Genomic DNA, 19313 nt, shown 5'->3' with positions numbered 1-19313 from the left:
TTGGTTGGCGCATTCCTGCTGATGGACTTCTGGGCTGTCTCCACTTTTGGCTTATCATCAACAGCCCTGCTACGAACATTCACGTCTAAGTTTCGGACTGAGCACCTGCTTTGAGCCTCACTTCCCTTCCCACGAGCAGTGGACGGGGACCCAGCTGTGCGCTCTCGCCTCCCCGCAGCATCGCTGTATGCGGTTTCCATCCTGCCTCCCAAGGCCCTGCGCCTCCCTTCCTCTCCCTCCGCATCACATTGACCATGATGCCCTGTGGCGTGCTCAGCATGCACCTCTGGGCGTCCCTACGAGCGTTCCCTCTCCCTAGAAGGTCTAGGACCACTTCTTCACTGTGGCCCTCCTCCTGCTCTGTGCCCGCCCCGCAGCCCCCCAGCCCACTTTGCAGCTCACGGCTTTTCCCACAGCGTCTCTCCAGAAGCTCCTCCTGCAGGGACCGGGCAAGCGTCCTCTCCGCTCCACCCCAGCACCCGGCCCACGATTGCTCCAGAGTCCTGTTTGTGCTCAGCCAATATTTTTGTGAGATGTTGCTAAATCTACCTCCCCACCGAGTCAGCTGGAGAATATGCTGAGCTGTGTCTTTGCGTGGGGGCAGGGGTGGCGGTGCCTCCTTCCACCCCAGGCAACCTCATGCCCCTCCCCATCTGCCCCACAAGCCCCGCCAGAGAAACAGGCCAGGAGGCAGGACTGCACTTTCTGCGGGAGGCTTTTACTGAGGGATTGAGGGATGCTCCCCGGCCAGAGGGCAGAGGACCTGGAAAGGCACATGCGGTGGCTGTGGTGGGGTCTCCCTCTTGGGTGGGGGCCGGCTCTGCAGAGACAGCTCCCCTGGCTGACCCCTCTTTGGCACTGAGCTGGGCACACAGGTGCCCTCATGCCCGGCAGCCCCAGCCCGTTTCCCCGTTCGGTTGGCCTGTGCCCCCCACCCCACCCCGGGAGGTGGCTGGCAGTGTACGCTGGTGGGGCAACAGGCCACCAGGGGCTGGCTCAATGGCTGGCAGGGTGCTTGTGTTGGCAATCGAGATGGCTCCCGATGGGACTCCAGTAAATTAGCTTGTAGAAGGAAAGAAGGCCAGGGGCCAACAGGAGCAGGGGCTACATTCTTACCAGCGCTTGCTCAGAAATGTTGTGCAATCCTTCCTCCTGAGGGCTCTTGGAGACAACCGGCAGGGAGAAGGGGTGCACGCGAGGGGCCCTGTCTGGCTGCTTCTATGGCAGGAAGGGTGTCCCGGGGGACAGGAGCCTCGCTGGGCCATCCGGGCGGTAGCAGTGGATGGCCCGTGGGGTCTCTGAGGGACTGAAGAGGAGGGCGCCGGGGGGACCGCAGCGTCAGGAGAGCAGGGCCCCGGAAACGCAAGGCTCTGCACAGACTGGCTGGCGGTGCGAGTGGGGGGCTCATCTCCACCCCTGCCCCCGGGAAAGAAGGCAGGACCACCTGGCCCGGCCAGGGGAGGGGGCCCGGGGACAGGCACGTGGTTTTGCCGGCAGTCCTCGAGGCGGGGCAGGCCTGTGCCAGGAGGCCTGGGAGGGAGAGGCATGCAGGGTGGGCCCGCGGCAGGGCTGGGTGCAGGGGTCGGCGGGCAAGTGCCGCTGTTTCCTTCACATGACCGCAGGGCTCAGGGGGGGACGGCACCCTGGAGGACCCCGGAGCCTTGGCCCAGGATTTGGCAGAGCTCCTGGAGGCGCCGCTGCATCTTGGGGATGCCCGCCAGCTGCTGCTCCAGCCGCTGCTTCTCCTCCGTCAGGCTCAGGCGGGCGGCGGAGTCCAGCTTCTCGAACTTCCAGCCGCCCTCCCCGTCAAACTGGAGCAAGTGCGTGTGGTACTTCCTGGGCCGGCAGAGGGACGGGGGCAGGGGCTGTTCAGCAGGAGACGCTTGGCGGGTCTCTCCCCAGCTGCCAAGGTGTGGGCGGGGAGGGAGGGCACCTACCAGAGGGAGGGCCGGTGGGTGATGGAAAGCAGGGCAATGCCAGCGTCCTTGGCCGCCTGGAAGATCTTGCCTTCCACGTCGATGCTCACGGCGCTGGTGCACTCATCCAGGAGTGCGTACTTGGGCCTTGGGGTGGGGTCGAAGGCGCCAGGCTGTGGGGTCCTTCCGAGCCTCGGCCTCCCCCACCCCCACACGGTGGGCACCCCGCTCTGCCTACCGGATCCCGCTTCTTGGGGCTACGGTGAGGCCTCCTCGGGCCCCCCCCCCCCGCCTGGCTGTCCCGCCCGGGCCCCTGGACACCCCACGCTGCCCCTGGTGCCCGCTGCAGGCTGGGCGCCCGAGGGAGCCTCGCTGCCCCCCGACAGCCCAGCTCACCTGTGGTAGAACATGCGGGCCATGCCGATTCTCTGCTTCTCGCCCCCCGACAGCACGTCCTTCCAGTCGCACACGGCCTCCCAGCCTAGGCAAGGACAAGGGGCTTCTGTTCAATTCCGCAGGGGCTGTCCCCGACCCAGGGACAGCGGGAGGGGCCGAAGACGCTAGTGACCGTGGGATATGGGGCTCGTGTGACCATGCTGAACGCTGGCCACTGCGGACGCGCGCCCCGGATGCTTATCCATCTGCAGGTGACACTTGAACAGTCAAAAAAGACTTGCGGACAGCATCGTGTCCCCTCCAAGACATGTGGGACCCCCACGCCCCAGGGCCTCCTGGGAGCCGCGGCCTTCCCAAGGGGCCCGCTGTCCGAGGTCGGGGGGCTGCGCCCCGGTCCCACGGGCCCGCCTCCTGACGTCACGGGACCCCCTGGACCCCCCCGAGGGCGGCCACGGGCAGACGCAGGGCGAGGACCGCCGCCGGCGAGCCAGGGACCCAGGCCCGCACGGCCTCGCTCTCAGCCCGGAGACCCCCGCGCTTCCGGCCGCGGCCCTGGAGGGGCTACGTGGCAGGTGCTCGGCCACCGGGGCCCCGTGTCGAAGCCGCCCCAGCCAACGCACGCAGGACACACGCAGGACGCACGCAGGACGCGGCGCGGTGCTGAGGGCCAGCCAGTGCTTCCAGCGGTGGCCCAGTCCCAGGGATGCCGCAGGGGTCTCTCCAGAAGGCTTCTCACCCGCAGGGACCGGCTGCTGGTGTCATTGCCGGGTGCCAGGGTCTCAGCAAGTGTGAGCAGAAGTGAGTCCTCGTGTCCTACCTCCACTCTGCCTTCCCACGGGCCTAGAAGTTTTGTCAGGCCGTGTGGCCACCCACAGAACACTCTCCTCGGTAGCTTGTCTTGAAGTGACGTGTGACCATGTGACTGAACTCTGGCCAGTGGGGTGTAAGCATGTTACACGTGTCAGCTTCTGGAACTTTCTCTCAAAGACACAGGGTGGGTACCCCTGGCCCTTTCCCCCACGCTACCCCTTTCTCCATCCCGCGGCCTGGGATGTGACGTGATGGCTGGAGCACCCGTCTTGCAACAGGAGGTGACCTTGGGAACGGAGGCCACACACCGCTGAGTGACCCGAGGGGCCCTCACACGGCTGGGGATGCGCCTGCTTCCCTCAGGACGTCTGTGTCGTGGTAAGATAAACCTGCGACCCATCTGAGCCCCTGTTGGGGGGGGTGGTTCTGCTACTCGCAGCCCAACTCAGTGCTAACAGCCCGGGGGCCCCGGATGATAGGAGAAGGGGTGCGCTCCCAGGTGCGGGGCGGCTGGAACATGAAAGGGCTCATCGGGACAGAGGGAAGCTGGGGATGAAGCCCGGGGGTCCACGGCACCCAGGGGAGGCCCGGGAGGGGCGGCGCCACTCAGTGCCCCAGCTCGGGCCAGCCGTCTTTGTGACACGGGGGACGACACCCGGGCAGGAGCCTCGGGAATCACCTGCGGTTCCCTGCAGGCCTGCTCTGAGCCCTGACGGGGCTCACGGCCTTTACTGGTGGTGCTGAGGGAGGGAGCGGTACCTGCCCTTCTCGGGGAGGAGGGGGGGGAAGAGTCAGGGGCCCAGGTCACTGCTTAAGTAAGGTCAAGCGCCCCTTAAGGGGTGGAGGTAGGGGTGGGACCCCACTTGTCAGATTTCCCAGAGGAAACTGGGCCCAGCCCCACCTTGGTGGGGCCCCCTGCGGCTGGGCCACCCTCCCCGCCTCCTGCCCTCTGGGCACCATGGGTATTTGCAGACAAGCCCGGTAGGCCCTCGAGCAGTGCCTTCTCCTGCTACCAGGCTGTCCCTGCACTCCCGCGGGCTCCTACCCAGGGGCTGGCACCTCCAGGGCTCTGTCCTGCCTCCCACGCTGGGGGCCCTCTGCACACACACCTCGTGCTCACCCAATCCCCAGCTGCCCTGCTCATGCCCAGCGTCCGTCCTCTTGCTGAAATGTGACACTGACCTGTCACGTCCCTGCCTAGAAGCTTCCAAAGGCTTCCTTCACTGTCAGGGAAAGCCCGAGCTCCCCGCTGGGCCCACTGGGCCCTCCCTGCCATGAGCCCCAGAGCCTGGAGAGGGTGTCCTGGGCCAAAAGTGAGCGCGCCCGCTGGATGCCTCCCCTGCCTCGGGGACTCAGGTCCACACTGGTGGGTGGGGCTTCCAGGGCTCCTAGCACTTTGGACTCCTGGACGGCGGGGCTATCTGTGTCCCTCCGGGGCTGGGGCGGGGGTGGCGGGGGGGGCAGCAGCAGGCCCTTCACCTGAGTGTTGGGACAAAGGGCAATGTTGAGGGCTCGCTCCGTGGCGCTGCCAGGTGAGAGGCGCCGCCACCTCCCTACCTCCTTCCCGCTGCAGGATGTGGTTCAGGTGCACGATGTCCAGAATGGCTTCCAAGTGCTGCTCCGAGTAGCCTTTCCTGCGCATGTCCTCCACGGAGTCTGGGTAGATCACCTGGTCCCGCAAGGAGCCCACGGACATGTAGGGCCTGTGGGAAGGCTGCGTGTCTACCCGGGGCAGGGCTGCCCTGTGCGCCAGCGGGGCCCTGTCACCGGCCCTGGCTGCTGGGGGCAGGGCCGACCCCCGCCGCTAAGCGACCCGGGCAGGGCTCACAAGCCCCCCTGCACGCACGCTCACAATGTGCACCCCCACACCCCCACACCGTACAGCACACGTGCACAGATGCCTCGCACCCCCCTCCTGCGCGTGCACACACACCCCCCCGGCTACCAAGTTGCCAGGTGAGTAGGCCACGGCCCGACGGCAGGTGGAGGCACCACGGCCCCTCCGACTCGGGGGGCACGACCTCGCTGAGCTCTCCCGATGCCCCCCGCTCTGCTGCTCCTGGGTGGCAGGTCCCACGGGTGAAGGGGTAGGGGCGGAGCGGCGGGACGCCTCCCCTCACCTCTGAGGGATGTAGAACATGCGCTGGGGCGGGGGCTTGTACAGCACGCCGCCGTAAGTGGGCCAGAGACCGCCGAGGATCCGGAACAGAGAACTCTTGCCGCAGCCGTTGGGGCCGGTGATGAGCAGGTGCATGCCTTCTTCCACCTGCGGAGGCAGCGGCGCTGGTACCTGGGGGGGGCTGCACGGGCCTCCGTCCCCTCCCCTGGGGCCCCCATCCGGGGCCGTGCCCAGGCTGGTAGGCGGGCCATTCTCGGGGTCTTGGTGTCGGACAGCAGGGCATGAAGGATGAGGTGTGGCAGCCAGAGCCCTAGCCAGACGCCTGTTTGGGGTCCGGGTCTGATCCCTAAGCCCCTGCCACGCACCAGAGAGCAGGGGTCCAGCGTGAGGAAGGCCCCAGGAGGTCAGTGGCCCCCTCTCGCCCGCCGTCCCAGCTCACCAGGACTCCCAGTGTCTTCGCTTCCCAGGCAGACTTGCTCTCCCGGGAGGCCCGGGTCCGGGCCAGGGGCTTTCTTTCGAGTTCTGGGTGGACAGTGATAACCCCCCACTCTGTTCCTAATGCCTGGCTAGTCCCCCTTCCCCCTGGGCCTCTCACTGCCCCTGCGGGTGCTAGGGCGCTGGCCGGATGCCGCTGTGACCCCTGCGCTCAGCGTGAAGGGCCTCGGGCTCTCCAGTTAGCCCACTACAGGGTGCCCACTGGCCTTAGGGAGATGCCTCCCGTAGGAGAAAGGCCAGCTGAGCTTGGGCGGAGTGTGCAGGAAGGAAGGGGTCAGGCGGCAGGGCACTGAGGCCACAGCTCCCCCCGTCGCCAGGTCCGAGTGGCAGTGTTGTGGATTGAGCGGGATCGCCCCCAGACGCGTGTGTTACGGTCCTAACCCCTGAGACCTCAGAATGTGACCTTATTCGGAAAAAGAGTCCTTGCAAATGCAGCCAGTTAAATTTAGACAAGCTCATCCTGGAGTGGGGTGGGCCCCTCATCCGCTGTCACCGGTGTCCTTAGCAAAAGGGGACTTTTGGACATGGAGACGTGCACACGGGGAGCAGGCCACGTGACGAGGAGGCCGAGACCGAGGTGAGGCTTCTGGGAACACCACTGATGGCCAGTATGGCCCCCCGGACTGGGAGCGGCCGGGAGCAGACTGGGAGCGAAGCGCTTCTGCTGTGCGAGCCCATCACTTTGTGATCCTTTGTCAAATTATAAATGCCCTGGGGCAGGGGGGGTGCTGGGCCCCCCTCCTCCATGGTGGATGCGCAAGGGCCAGTGCCTCAGGCCTGGCTCCCCCCCCCCCACCGTGGCGCCCCGGCGGCCTCCCTGGTCCTCTTTCCCGGGCCTCTCCCTCCTCCACCGACCTGGCCCCACGGCCTGGCCCATCATGACCGGGAACCGCTCCCGTCTGTTCCGGGCATCTCCCAGCCCCCGAGCCCAGCTTCCGCCTCGCCCCGCACCCCGGCTCCTCCGTCCAGACACCCCTCCTCACCTGGCCTTGCTCCCTAACCAGCTGCGCCCTGGAGAGCCAGGGCCCCTGGTCTTTGCCTACTTGGCTGCCGCTGGGCCTGCAGGGAAATCGTTTGCCTTGGATAAACCAGCCATTGGTGGCTCCCTGTCACACCCCAAGAGTGAGCACGGCCAGGGGCGACGGGGATCACGCCACCATCCTGTGCCGCTCCAGGTAACGGAACGTGCCCAGCCTCCGAGCGGCTCTCGGGGCCCCTCTTGGCAGATCAGGGCAAGGAGCCCCCACTGGCCCCAGCAGCCGCTGACCTTCCACTCGCCTCTCCCCAGGCCCTCCCCGCCGGGCCACGGCTCTAGGCCACCCAGCTGCGGCCCCTCGGCTCCCCGCTCCTGCCACTTCACGGCCTGCCCTCTGGGGGAGGCCTTCTTCCTCATGCTGCCCACCTCCCCGAGCCCCCGTGCAGCTTCCTGTGACCTCTGCTCACCTCAGGGATAGGACCATCCTTCCCGTGGCCCCCACGGGATCCCGTGCAGCTCACTGGGACCTTGGCACTACTTTAGGGGACCCGGTGTGGGGCCTCCCTGAAGGCAATGCCCGTCCAACTTACGTCTGCCTCCCAGTGCCCAGCCCAGGAAGGAAGGAATGATTCCCTCTCACTTCTTACACGGACCGCCCCAACCCCAGGCCTCTCCTTCCCCTATCAGGCCCCGACCGTGTCGGAAGCTCCGACTAGGGACGCCGGAGACTGGTGGGTGTTGGCCTCCGGGGCTTCCTTTCTGCAGACAGCCTCTGCAGTGGCTGGGAGCCCTCCCGCTGGACCAGGCTGTACCCAGCACACACCCACGCTGGAGGCTCCTTAAAGCAGACGGAGGGGACCCTAAGCCCAGGTCACTGGAGGAATCTACTTCACCATAGTTACAGTTGAAGCAGAGACCCCAAGTCCTGGGCTTCTCGGGGATGGGGGCGGGGGGGGGGATGGCAACATGGGGCCAGGGCCAGGAGCCCCTGGGTGCCCCTTGGCTCCTCCTAGTAGTCGCTAGTCACTTTTATGACTCTGCTGCAATAGAACCAACAGTCAGAGACACGTTGGCATCTCACCTTGACCTTAGCCCACTAGCCAAGTAGATCTGGGGAATGACAACACATCCAGGCCCAATAAGCCAGACACCGAGGGTTGGGGCTTGCAACTACAGAAGGTTAGGCCCAGGGCCCCATAGCTGAGCCCAGCCAGGCCAGCACTCCTGGGTCAGGCGACCCCCCACCCCGTCCCCCACTTGACCTACCCTGATATTGAGGCTGGCCACCACCACCTCTCCTGTGGGCGTGATGATGGGGATGTTCTCACAGATAATCCCCTGTTCCACATCTACCACTTGGCCTGGAAAGAGAACGCAATGAAGGAATAGAGGGAGCAGCAGCACTCCCTCTGCCTTCTGGTGGGTTCCACGTGCCACTCCACCGCTAACGGCATGCCAGTGTGTGGTCCGGGGACCCTTGGGAATATGGGTCTTCCGGAAGCCTGCCCCCAACCAGCGTGTGGTGCTCTGCTCTGGGCAGGGGAGGGGCAATGTCAATTCTCTGGCTTCTGGAACCTGAGGCACGGAGTCCGCCTTTGCTCTGTAAAACCCTCTGCTCCTGGCACTATTTTAATGGCAGCTTTGACGTTTGGGCCCCTCTTCCACAGTGCCCAGCCCCTGCTGTAGTCTCGAACTTTCGCTTGCTGCCCACATGGGAGAGTGATCCCTTCTACTCAGGGACTGCATCTCCCTCTTTTGCGAAGAGAAACAAGAGAAATCTCTGGCCAGAGCACTGGGAAGGAGCTGGCAAGTGAGGGGGATGACTAGCAGCTACCACTCGGGGAAAGAAGGCGACGGGGGTCACGGCAGGCCCCGGAAGCCCTCCCTGGGACACAGCTCAAAGATCCTGCCCTCCGGGTGGGGGTGTCCGTGGGGAGCGCGCCCTTACCTCGGATCTGCAGGGGCCCCTCTACATGGACACCAGACCTCGCCACAGCCCCGGGCCCTGCCTGAGCGTCCTCCAGCTCCCCGGGCCTCTTGAAACGGCAGTGCTGGACATCTTCAAATACCTGGAACATCTCGTGTACTCGGGCTGTGTAGCCGGCCAGCTCTGTCACCTGCGGGGATGGTGACCTGGCTCAGACACTGCCAGCTGGGGGAGCGGTGGGAGGCACGGCAGGGGGCGGTGCTGGGCTGGGGGGTACCTCCTTGTAGGATGACATGATCCGCTCGATGGCATCCGCAGCAGCTGTGAGGAGGTTGCGGGCAATGGTGAAGGCCTCCGTGCGCTCGCTCACGAGCTCCTCCTCCCTCATCTCCAAGGCTGCCTTCTTCACTGCCTCTGAGTCTATGGGGCACAGGGGAAAGGAGGGGACTGTGGAAAAGCAAAACTGACCCCCTGGGGAAAAGAAAAGTCTCTCCAGCAGATGGTGCTGGGACAACCGGGTATCCACTTGCAAAAGGATGACCCCTGCTTCATACCCCCCCCCCCCAAAACTAACATATGGCTCCTTAAATATGACGCCAAAAGCACAGGCAACAAAAGAAAAACAGATCAATGAGCTTCATCAAAATTAAAACTTTTGGGGTTGGGATGCCTGGGTGTCTCTGGTTGAGCACCTGCCTTTGGCTCAGGGCGTGACCCTGGGGTCCCGGGATCGAGTCCCACATCGTGCTCCCCAAAGGGAGCCTGCTTCTCCCTCTGCCTGTGTCTCTGCCTCTGTCTCTTTCTGTGTCTCTCATGAATAAATAAATAAAATCTTTTAAAAAATTAATAAAAAATAAAACTTTGGGCAGCCCCGGTGGCTCAGCGGTTTAGTGCTGCCTTCAGCCCAGGGTGTGATCCTGGAGACCCGGGATCGAGTCCTACATCAGGCTCCCTGCATGGACCCTGCTTCTCCCTCTGTCTCTCTCTGTCTCTGTCTCTCTCTAATAAATAAATAAAAAATAAATAAAACCTTCGGGGGCACCAAAGGGAACCATCCGGAAAGTGAAAAGACAGCCTAGAGACTGGGAGAAGACTATCTGCAAATCACATATCCGAGAAGATCTCGGATCCAGAATACCGTAAGGAACCTTTTCCACTCAACAACAAAGAGAACCCGATGAAACCGTGGGCAAAGGATCTCAACAGATGATTCTACTGTATTCTGAGATCTACAAATGGCTAAGAAGCGCGTGAAAAGATGCTCAACATTATTAGTCATCAGGGAAATAGAAATCGAAGCCACGGGGAGATACCGCCCCACGCCTACGGGGACGGCTGGTGGGGATGTAGGATGGTGCAGCTGCGTGCAAACCAGCCAGGCAGGTCCTCCAAAAGTTCAACGTAGACTTCCCACGGAACCCAACAACTCTCCTCCCGGGCATGCATCCACGAGACACAAAAACACGCGTTCGCACGAAAACCTGTACACAAATGGTGGTGGCAGTAGTGTTCCTAATCATCAAAACGTATAAACGACCCGAATGTCCACCGGTGAACGAACAAACTGCGGTATGCGTAAATAATGGACGATTATTCGGCCATAAAAAGGAGGTGCTGATTCACCCTACAATGTGAATGAACCTTGAAAATGTGATGCTGAGTGAAAGAAGGCCGACACAGAAGGCCACAGATTGTGTGATTCCATTCATGTGACGTGTCCACGAGAGGCAAATCCACAGCAAGAGAAAGATGAGTGGGTGCGGGGGGCTGGGGAGTGCTGGAGAGTGACTGCTAATGAGTCCAGGGTTTCTTTTTGGGGTGATGACGATGTTGTGGATTTAGTGGTGATGGTTGCACAATTTCCTGAATATATTAAAAACCACTTAATTGTACACTTTAAAAGGCTGAATTGTACGGTATGTTAATTACATCCGAATAATCTGGATCAGAAGATGAGCCGTAAGCATTTGCCTTTCTTTTTTGGCACAACCAGCTCCTTTTCCCTAAAGTGCCCTCGCTCTGTGTCTTATGCTAAGGATGGCAGCCCCTCTCAGGGCCACACCTGCACCCCATCATCCAACACCCAGAGCCGTCGTCCCCCCGGGTCCTTCCAACACGTGTGTCCCTTTTGGACCTCGTTTCTCCCTCATCTCATGCCTCGACACTGTATTCTGTGGCCCTCATGAGAATGGCCATCCTCGACGCCCCTATTTCTCCCCGGGAGCCTGTTTCTGTCTCAACTTGCTTTTCTAGTTCAGTCTAGACTCCGTGGTTGCTCCCTTTAATCCTCTTCTGTCAGTGGCCTTGATTCCCTTGACCCTTAGAGCTCCTGAGTGGGCAGGGCTTTTACACAAGGAATGTTCTGGAAATGGTGATGGGGAGCAAGGGGAAGGCTGACTCTGAGCTTCTTGGGGTGTGGGAGAGTGAGCAGTGCTCACTGGGGTATCCAGGGGAAGCTGAGGCTCCTGGGGCCGAAGTGGTGGGAAGGGATTTCCCATGATGGGCCCAAGGACTCTATCCGGGGTGGGGGCATATGTCAATATGTAAATTCAAGGTGGAAGCCTGAGAAATATGACGGCAGAGGTGGGGTGGGAAGGGGTAGGTGGCCTCAGGGCCACCTGGGTACAGGGTGGAAAAGGCACGGGATGGACGGCCTGACTGCCTCGCATTGCCTTTTCTTGGGCCTGGCCCAGCAATCCAAGGAACAAGACACGGGTGGGGGTTAATCCTGACAGTTAATGGCCCTGGGCCTGCCTTCCCACTGTGCCCCCAGGGTCATAGCCCCCAACAGGCAGGGGGGACATAAGCTGTCCTCCCCAGACATCCTAAAAGCCAGACAGTGACTGCACAGAAAGAGAAACGGTTTGCAGTTGCTGGGGGCGTCCTGGCCACAGCGGGCACCTCCCCGGAGACAGCACCGACTGCCCTCTGTGGGCTTCCTCAGAGGCTCAGGCAGCTAAGACCAGAGCCCCGGGGCAGGACACCAGGCAGCCGTTCACGGTAAGGCCATCCTCCCTCTGGGCCCTCCGGCCTTGCAGCTCCGGCAGGCCAAAGGTATCTGAATTTCCCGCATTTGGTAAGTGTCTGACTCCTCCCGTCGGTCCCCAGGGCCCCAGCCTCCTGGAGGAGGCCCCCGGAGCCCTCACTGGCCACCGGGTCCTGGAGACACGGCAAGGACAAAACAGACAAAAATCCCCACCCCCAGTGAGCACGCAGAGCCTAAGGTGACAAGAGTGACGACAAACCAAATAGAGAAGTGGAATAGACAGTGTGGTCAGCGGTGGGAGAGCAACGGGCGAGCGGGGAAGGAGAAGAGGGCGGTGGGGCGGTGGGTCCCCAGAGGAGAGAGCGTTCCCGGCAGAGCCCTGCTTCAGGGGAACAACGAGGAGGCCGGTAGGACGGCAGTAGTCAGGAAGGAGCCTGGGGGTCTGGGGCCCAGGGACAGCTATAGAGGAAGGGGGCTGCAGGCGCTCCCTTGCAGAAACCACAGGTCGGTGTCCTCGGGATGGATTCCCATGCTCCAGGCCAGGGGTGCTGACTGGGTCCGGCACCTGTGCCTAAATCAAGGCCACCACCCTCATGTAAGGCCTTTGCAGCCGAAAGTAATATCCCCCTCCAGTTAGAGCCTTCCTCTTGGGGGTCACCCAGGGGCGGACAGGTAGCAGAGGGTCCAGAAGCCCCAGGGTAGAGACACAAATAGGGAGAGAATCAGACTTCTGGTTCTGAAACAAGTCAGGCTCTCTCTCTCTTATATGCAATTGAAAACCCTCTTGCTACCAAACTGCATGAAAGAACACATCTTTAACTTTAAAAATTTTTTTACAATAGGTTTTGTTTATTCTTTTTTTTCAAGATTTTATTTATTTATTCACAAGAGACAGAGAGAGAGAGAGAGAGAGAGAGAGAAGCAGACACACGGGCAGAGGGAGAAGCAGGTTCCCCGCAAGGAGCCCGATGTGGAACTCAATCCCAGGACCCCGGGATCATGCCCTGAGCCGACAGCAGGTGCTCAACCACTGAGCCCCCCAGGCATCCCTATTTATTCTTTTTAAGTAAGCTCTACACCCAACGTGGGGCTCCAACTCACAACCCTGAGATCAAGAGTCGCCCACTCCAGCAATGGAGCCAGCCAGGCACCCCACCTTTTCAAGCAGAGCTGTGCTCCAAGGAAAGCAAGGAAATTTCCAGGAGCACAAAGAGAAGCCAGTATTCGGGTGCTCCTGTGAAATCTCCAGAGATGGGAGAAGACAGGGAAGTCTCTCTTGCATAGCTGGGGCTCTGGGTGCACCAAACAAAAGGTCTCCCCTAAGAATATGTAATTATGTGTCTGGAGTTCAAATTAATACCGCTGCCAAGGTCACGAGCCCCTCCTCCCCAAGCCGAGAAGCTAAGGCGAAAGGGCCTCCAAGTGGTTATTTACCCTGGCAGGCAGGTGTGTGTGGCCTGAACAAAAAAGCAAGTACACACCTTCCTGGGGAATGACCCCCCAGTTAGGCCACTCAGGGTTCCCACGGAAGTCTGGTTGCAACACCCACGGGGAAATGATCCACTGTGAGCGAACAGCAGCCGGTGGAAAATAAAGCTGGTTTACACGCCCAAGAATCCCCAAGCTGGACAGACACCATGGAGCGTAAAAAAGGAGCAGTCCAAGAATTGAGAGAATCAGACATCTACGAAAACAGTTTGAAATTCCTATTTGAGGGACGCCTGGGGGGCTCAGTGGCTGAGCATCTGCCTTCAGCCCAGGGCCTGATCCCGGGGTCCCGGGATCGAGTCACGCATCGGGCTCCCCGCACGGGGCCTGCTTCTCCCTCTGCCTGTGTCTCTGCCTCTCTCTCTCTGAGTCTCTCACGAATAAATAAATAAAATCTAAAAAAAAAAAAAAGAAAAGAAAAGAAAAGAAATTCCTATTTGAAAAAAAAGATGTCTGTTTTCAAATTTCTGTGTGAACAAGAAGCAAAAAGAACTTATAGAAATAGTCACTGAAATTTCAAAAAATTTCAAATCAGATGCAGCCAAAGAAAAAACTGATGGACAAGTGAGCATAAAAGATCCGTGGGGATGGCCCCGAATTCAGACGGCGAAGTGGTGAGGAGTCGCAACGGAGTCAGTGAGAAGAAAAGAGTAAAGGAAGGAGACCAAGGCCATATTTGAAAAGATCGCAGCTGAGAATTTTCCAGAATGACAGGACACCCTGAATATCCGAAAGCCATACAACAAATCCCAAGCAGGATAAACAGAAGCCTACAGGTAAATACTTCACAGGGAAGCTGCAGGATGCCAGGGAGGAAAGTCCAGAAGTAACCAGAGAGACAATGCAGACTGTCCCACAGGGACAATGGGATGTTGTCAAGGGGCTGAGAGATAGTAATCGTCCCCCCAACTCCCACACCCAACTAAACGTTAGTCTAGAAAAGAGTAAAGTAAAGATGTTTTCAGACAACAGAACAATCTCAATGTTTCCATAACAAAAGCTTTGCGGGGGAAAAACTTCTAGAAGATGTCCCTCTGGAAGAAGGTAACTGGGCTGTGGGAAAGGACCAGCGGGCAAAGAAATCGGTGACCAGAGGGCTGAATTTAAACACACATTGACCCAATCAAGCAAGAAGCAAAGCGTAAAAACAACAGGAAGGCAAACTTGACCCCGGGCTACATCAAACGTGGGCCTGGCGGGACCCTGAGCTAGAATATTCTAAAGGCTAGGTGGAGGAGGAGCTCGAGGCTAACAGGGACTCTTCCCAAGCCAGTGTTAACCTTTCAGAGGGCGGCCACCAAAAGACTGCCAGCAGAGGGACAAAGGGGAATCCTGATGACCCAAGAGCTAAAGTGACAAGCAAGGTAGGCTTTCCGGTCTCTCCTCACCCCCACCGCAGGCCTTAGGGCCGAGGTCCACGCCCGTCTATACCCGCGGCAACCCACGAGAGTTGTTTTAGGCACAGGAAAGCCAGGGCCCAAGCGACGAAGGAGCCGAAGCTGATTCCCCCTCCTTCCACTCCCAGGTCGCGGCGAGCCGAGGCCAGGACCAGGTGGGCGAGGGTGCGTGCATCTAAGAAAGGGACACAGGGGCTCCCTGAGTCACAGTCCCCAGGCTCAGCGGCGCGGTGCCACGGGGCGTGGAATGGCGGAGAGGGGAGACACAGGCCGAGCAGAAGGCAACCAGGAGCTCCGGGCGAGGGTGACCGGTGCAGAGCCCGGGACCCCGGCAGGGGTGTGGGCCTAGCAGAAAGGGCAGGCAGGTCAGCCAAGCTCCGGGGCCTCCCCAGCCCGGGAGGACAGGCCCCCTGCGACGCCGCGGCTCTCACCTGACTCCGAGTAGCCCGTGGCAGTGATTATGGGGACGGCCACCATGAGCAGGCCCGAGGCGCTCCACACGTACTTCATGAGGAACTGCTCCAGCATGATGTACCACAGGCGTTCCAGCAGGATAAGGTTAATCTGCGAGGCCAGGTCCTGGTACGAGTGCTGCAGCAGAGCGAGCTCCACCTGCGGGAGGGCGGGAGAGGGAGGCCAGGCGGCCTCCTGGTAAGGCCCACGGGCACCACCAGAGTCTCCAAGCACCGCTCGGACACGCTATGCCATTTGGTGGCCACGACAAGGGCAAGGGTACGGGGTTACAACTGGGCCCTATTCACAGGGGCCGGTTTCGAACTTCGGGACTGCCTGACGTCATAGTACCAGGGTACGGTCGCCACCAAGAAGGGCCTCCCCACCCCCACCTTCCGAGGCCCATGGCCCCATCCTTTCTTTCCACCACCTGTCTAGCGGGCATGCTTACCACACCCCTGTTTTGCCCCGCGCAGCTTTGGGGCATCTCTGGGCAACTGCTGGCGGGGAGGGGGGTGCTAACCCTAACTAAGCAGAGGGCGGCACGGGAAAGCAACAGGCGGTACTTGGGTTTGAGGAACTCAGTTCCAGAGTCTCCCCGTCTCCTTGGGCCCCACTGCCCCAACCTGCCCAAGGTTCCCCTGGATGAAGACCCGACACCGTATTGTCCCCCCAGAGAGCTGAAGGGCAGGCTCCTCCGCCAGTGCCGCCCTTCCCTCCCCATTGCCACAGGGGCCACCACCTGCGACCCCAGGTCACTTGCACAGCCGGGGAAAGGGGCTCCCGCAGGGTCTGGAGAAGATAGCGGCGAAGGGAACGGAAGGCAGACCAGAGGGGTCCGGAACCGGTCATGGCAAGGAGGCCATTCGGTGGTGGCTTTCTAGGCTCCTTACAGGGGTCTGTGCCCCAGCCCCGCCTCCCACCCCTGGCTGAGCCCAGCTGCCCAGCCTGGCACCGTCTCCTTTGCCGAGTATTTTCGCACTTGACTCTCATCACACGCCACAGCGTGTGTGCTCTCACGCCCGCTGGACTGTGGGACGACGAAGCCCAAGAGCCAAAGGGACCTGCCCGAGCTCACACCACTTGGAGGCAGCAAGAGGCGTGACTTTGCACCATCCTGGCGGAGCCATCAGCAGAGAACCAGGTTCTCATAAACCTGCTTTGATGCTTTGATTTGCTGAGAAAGGTTCACCTTGTTCTCCAGCCAGCGGCAGTTTGTGTGTACGTGTGTACGCGAATGAAATCTAACTCGGCCTCCTTCAGGGAGCTCAGTGAGAACAGGACACTGTGATGTCTGCCCGCCAGCCAGCCAGTCACCTCTGCCCTAACCTGTTGAATGGAGCCTGGGCCAGTGTCCATAGGGACATCAGCTGGTGGAACTGGGGTGAGCCACGTGCCTGCTCAGTGAAGGCACCTGACGCACCCACGAGGGCCCATCACCCCACACCACTTTCCAGCCCTTGAGCCGAGGTGGAAAGAGACAGGCTGTGGACACACACCGGGGCCCTCCTGCCCCCACCAGCCAGGTCTGGCACACTGATTGGCTTTGCATCGAGTCCAATCCTGGTTCCTGAAGTGAGCACGCCTCCTCCGAGCACCCTGGCAATCCAGGCTCGTGCTGGGAGCTGGCAGGAGCGCCAGCCGGGGCTGACAATGTAGCTGCGGGTAAAGTGCCAAGCGCCTCACCCAAGGCCGTGGCTGACCGCCAAGGCCCTGCAGTCCAGCATGCGGGAGAAGAGACCCGGGCTGTAGCTGCAGACCAGGCATTTTCCCCCAACCTGGAGCCCAGCCCTACACCTGGGATGCCCGCTGTGCACAGTTTAGGGACAAGCCTTTAGGAAAAAAAATCACGGCCCCTGCCCAACATGCAGCCAATGGGACAAGGTCAGGCGACAAGAGGCCACCTGAGCCGGGAAGGACACACACGGGCCTCCTCCAGGAGGCGGCTATACCGTTGTGCCTCGTGCCCTTCCCTCCAGAAGCCCTCGGGAACCGAAACCGGAGTCGCAGAGAGCAGGGCCCGAGGCAGCCGCAACCCCAGGCACGAGGAAGGGGAGGGGCGAGGCGAGATAAAGGGAGCATTGGCCCCGAGTAACCTTTCCCAGCGCCAGGCTCCCGGCCGGCCTGCTGGGGAGCTGCGCGCCTGGGACCCGGGCGGAAGGGCGGCCGCGCGGGGGGCAGGGTGGCCGCCGGCGGGCAGGAAGTGCGTCCCGCCGCGGTGGCGGCCTGGGCCGGGCGGGCCTGGGGAGGCAGCCGAGCAGGTAGCCGGGCCGCCTGCGGGCGCAGGCGGGGGAGGCTCTGACCCCGGGCGCCCAGCACCGCCGGCGCTGCTCGTTAACGCCCGCTCGGGCTGAGTCATGCCCCTAACGCCGGCCTGCCGGGCCCACCAGCTGGGCCAGATGCCGGCCTTCAAAGGGCCCCGGGCCCAGCAGCCGGCCGTGCCCCCCGCCCCCCCCCCCCCCCGGGTCCCTGCTTCCAGATGGCAGGAGCCTCCTCCCGGCTGGCTGTAGGAGCGGAGCAAGCAGGGAGCTCCCGCACCCCGAACCGCTAGGCTCCACCGCCCCAGGCCAGGATAAGCACCCCGAGGGGGAGAGGAAGCAGAAGTGGCCCCGGGCGGTCCCCACCCAGCCTTCCTGCTTCTCCATTTCTGGGGCCTAAGCCTGGGCTGCCCCAGGCCCTGCCATCCCCAGTCTGGTCTTCTGTGGCCTACCCACACCTCTGGCCTCGGCGCCCGCCAGCGCTGCTGTCCGTGGCCGCCTGCCCCCTGCCTGCCCCCTGCCACCAGCTGTCGTCTGCGCCCAGTACCCCGACCTGCCCCACCTCGTGGCCCCCATAGAAGGCGATCTCCTCTGAGTTGGCCACCACTCGGGAGTGCATGTAGCGCAGCTCTCCCTTCCTCCGCGCCTCCTCTGCCACCAGCTCGCCAAACTTGGGGGAGAAGGCTCGCAGCACGTTGGCTGTGAGGAACACAACGAGGCCGGCAATGGCCGAGGGCCAGGCTGTGCCGGCCCCACGGGAGCGGGCCGCCCGAAGCAGGGTGTAGGCGGTCACCGCCACGTCCAGGAGCGGCTTGGTGAGGTTGGAGTACAGGTGGGCCACAGAGGCGGCAAAGGCCACCACATCCTCGGTCAGGGACTGGTCAGGGTTGCGAAGCCGCCCGTCCATGTTGCTGACTCGGTAGTAGGTCTGCTGGGAGAAGTAAAGGCTGTAGGCATGGGCCACTAGACGGCTGCGGAAAGACAGGGCCAGCTGGCCCTCGAGGTACCGGATGGCACTGTTGATGAAGGTGGCAGGGAGCGCGATGAGCAGCCACTGCAGCAGCTGCCAGCCGAAGGCCCGCGGGTCCTTGCGCACGATGCAGCGGGCCAGCCGGCCGTCCAGGCGGGCCACGTACACTGACAGGAAAGTCCGGCTCACCAGGGAGGCCGAGTGCAGCGCCAGCAGCCCCGTTTCCCGGCACAGTGTCCTGGGGAAGAGCAGCCGCAGGAGTCCCAGGAGCCGCTGCAAGAACACCCGGTTCACGCTGGCCTTGGCCGCTGTGGCCCCAGACACCTCCTGCGTGGGCTCCCCTGCCGGTACCTGAGGGCCCCTGGTTGCAGCCAGGTAGTGCCGCACCAAAGGGTAGATTTTGTGGGCTCCATAGGCCGTGAGGGCCAGGACCAGGGCTGTGCGCTTCAGCGTGGTCACCCGCGAGGACCGGGGGGTGGAGAGCACCGGCATGTCACCTGGGTTGGATGCACAGGGCTGGGACTGGTGCCTGAGGCAGAAGTCGAGGCAGGTGGCTGGAAGGGTTGTTGCTCTGACCCCCGGTTCCTTGTCTAGGCAACTGGAAACCTTGCAGTGGTTCCTGAGACTGTCGCGTTAGGCCACCGGGGATGGTGCTGGGGACCCTGGTGCGGTGGGCTCGGGGCCCTCCAGCGTAGCGGCCTCTTCAGGCAGCCAAGGTGGAGAAACTTGTCAGGCCCCCAGCCCCTGGGGGCAGAGCCTCGGGGGTGGGGGTAGGGGGTGTCGGCAGAGAGGGCGGCTCTTCCTCTCCACCTCCTCCTCCTCCTCCTCTCCCGGTGGCGCCCCTTCCCGGGGCACCGGGCGCGTCCGTCCGCTCCGCAGCCCGGCTGAAGCCGACAGTGACTTCGCCACCCGCCCCGAATCCCCACCCACCCACCCCTCCCCAGGGGCGAGTCGGGGGGAAGGGGCGGAGGCGGAGGAGGGGCGGGAGGCGGAGCCCGGGCGCGGCCGGCCCCACCCCGTTCTCGCTCTCCGGCTGGGCTCCGCCCCTTCCCCGACCACTGAGACGTGGGAGGACCGCGCGGGCCAGAGAAGCGCGCGCAGGCTTTCCCGCCAAGGCCCCGC

General features: G+C 62.1%; 1 protein-coding gene and 2 long non-coding RNA genes across 3 annotated transcripts; 2 read left to right on the top strand and 1 right to left on the bottom strand.

Annotated features, from left to right (window-relative positions):
- Positions 1-697: 697 nt before the first annotated feature.
- ABCD1 (ATP binding cassette subfamily D member 1) lies at positions 698-19222 on the bottom strand. Its single transcript, XM_072744918.1, has 10 exons — positions 17784-19222; positions 14942-15122; positions 8917-9059; positions 8661-8829; positions 7979-8073; positions 5243-5388; positions 4680-4825; positions 2313-2397; positions 1938-2063; positions 698-1836 (listed from the first exon to the last, which is right to left on the bottom strand). Exons 1-10 carry the CDS (start codon positions 18681-18683, stop codon positions 1626-1628), a joined length of 2202 nt encoding a protein of 733 aa, XP_072601019.1. The 5' UTR covers positions 18684-19222; the 3' UTR covers positions 698-1625.
- LOC140596292 (uncharacterized) lies at positions 3159-4828 on the top strand. Its single transcript, XR_011998330.1, has 3 exons — positions 3159-3306; positions 3401-3500; positions 4696-4828. It is a non-coding gene; the product is annotated as an uncharacterized lncRNA (long non-coding RNA).
- LOC140596294 (uncharacterized) lies at positions 5415-10541 on the top strand. Its single transcript, XR_011998332.1, has 4 exons — positions 5415-6313; positions 6741-6911; positions 7400-7582; positions 8380-10541. It is a non-coding gene; the product is annotated as an uncharacterized lncRNA (long non-coding RNA).
- Positions 19223-19313: the final 91 nt, after the last annotated feature.

Source organism: Vulpes vulpes, chromosome X, assembly GCF_048418805.1.
Source record: "Vulpes vulpes isolate BD-2025 chromosome X, VulVul3, whole genome shotgun sequence".
NCBI lineage: Eukaryota > Metazoa > Chordata > Mammalia > Carnivora > Canidae > Vulpes > Vulpes vulpes.
Note: the sequence above shows the minus strand (reverse complement) of the source record. Positions and strands in the feature narration are given on the sequence as shown.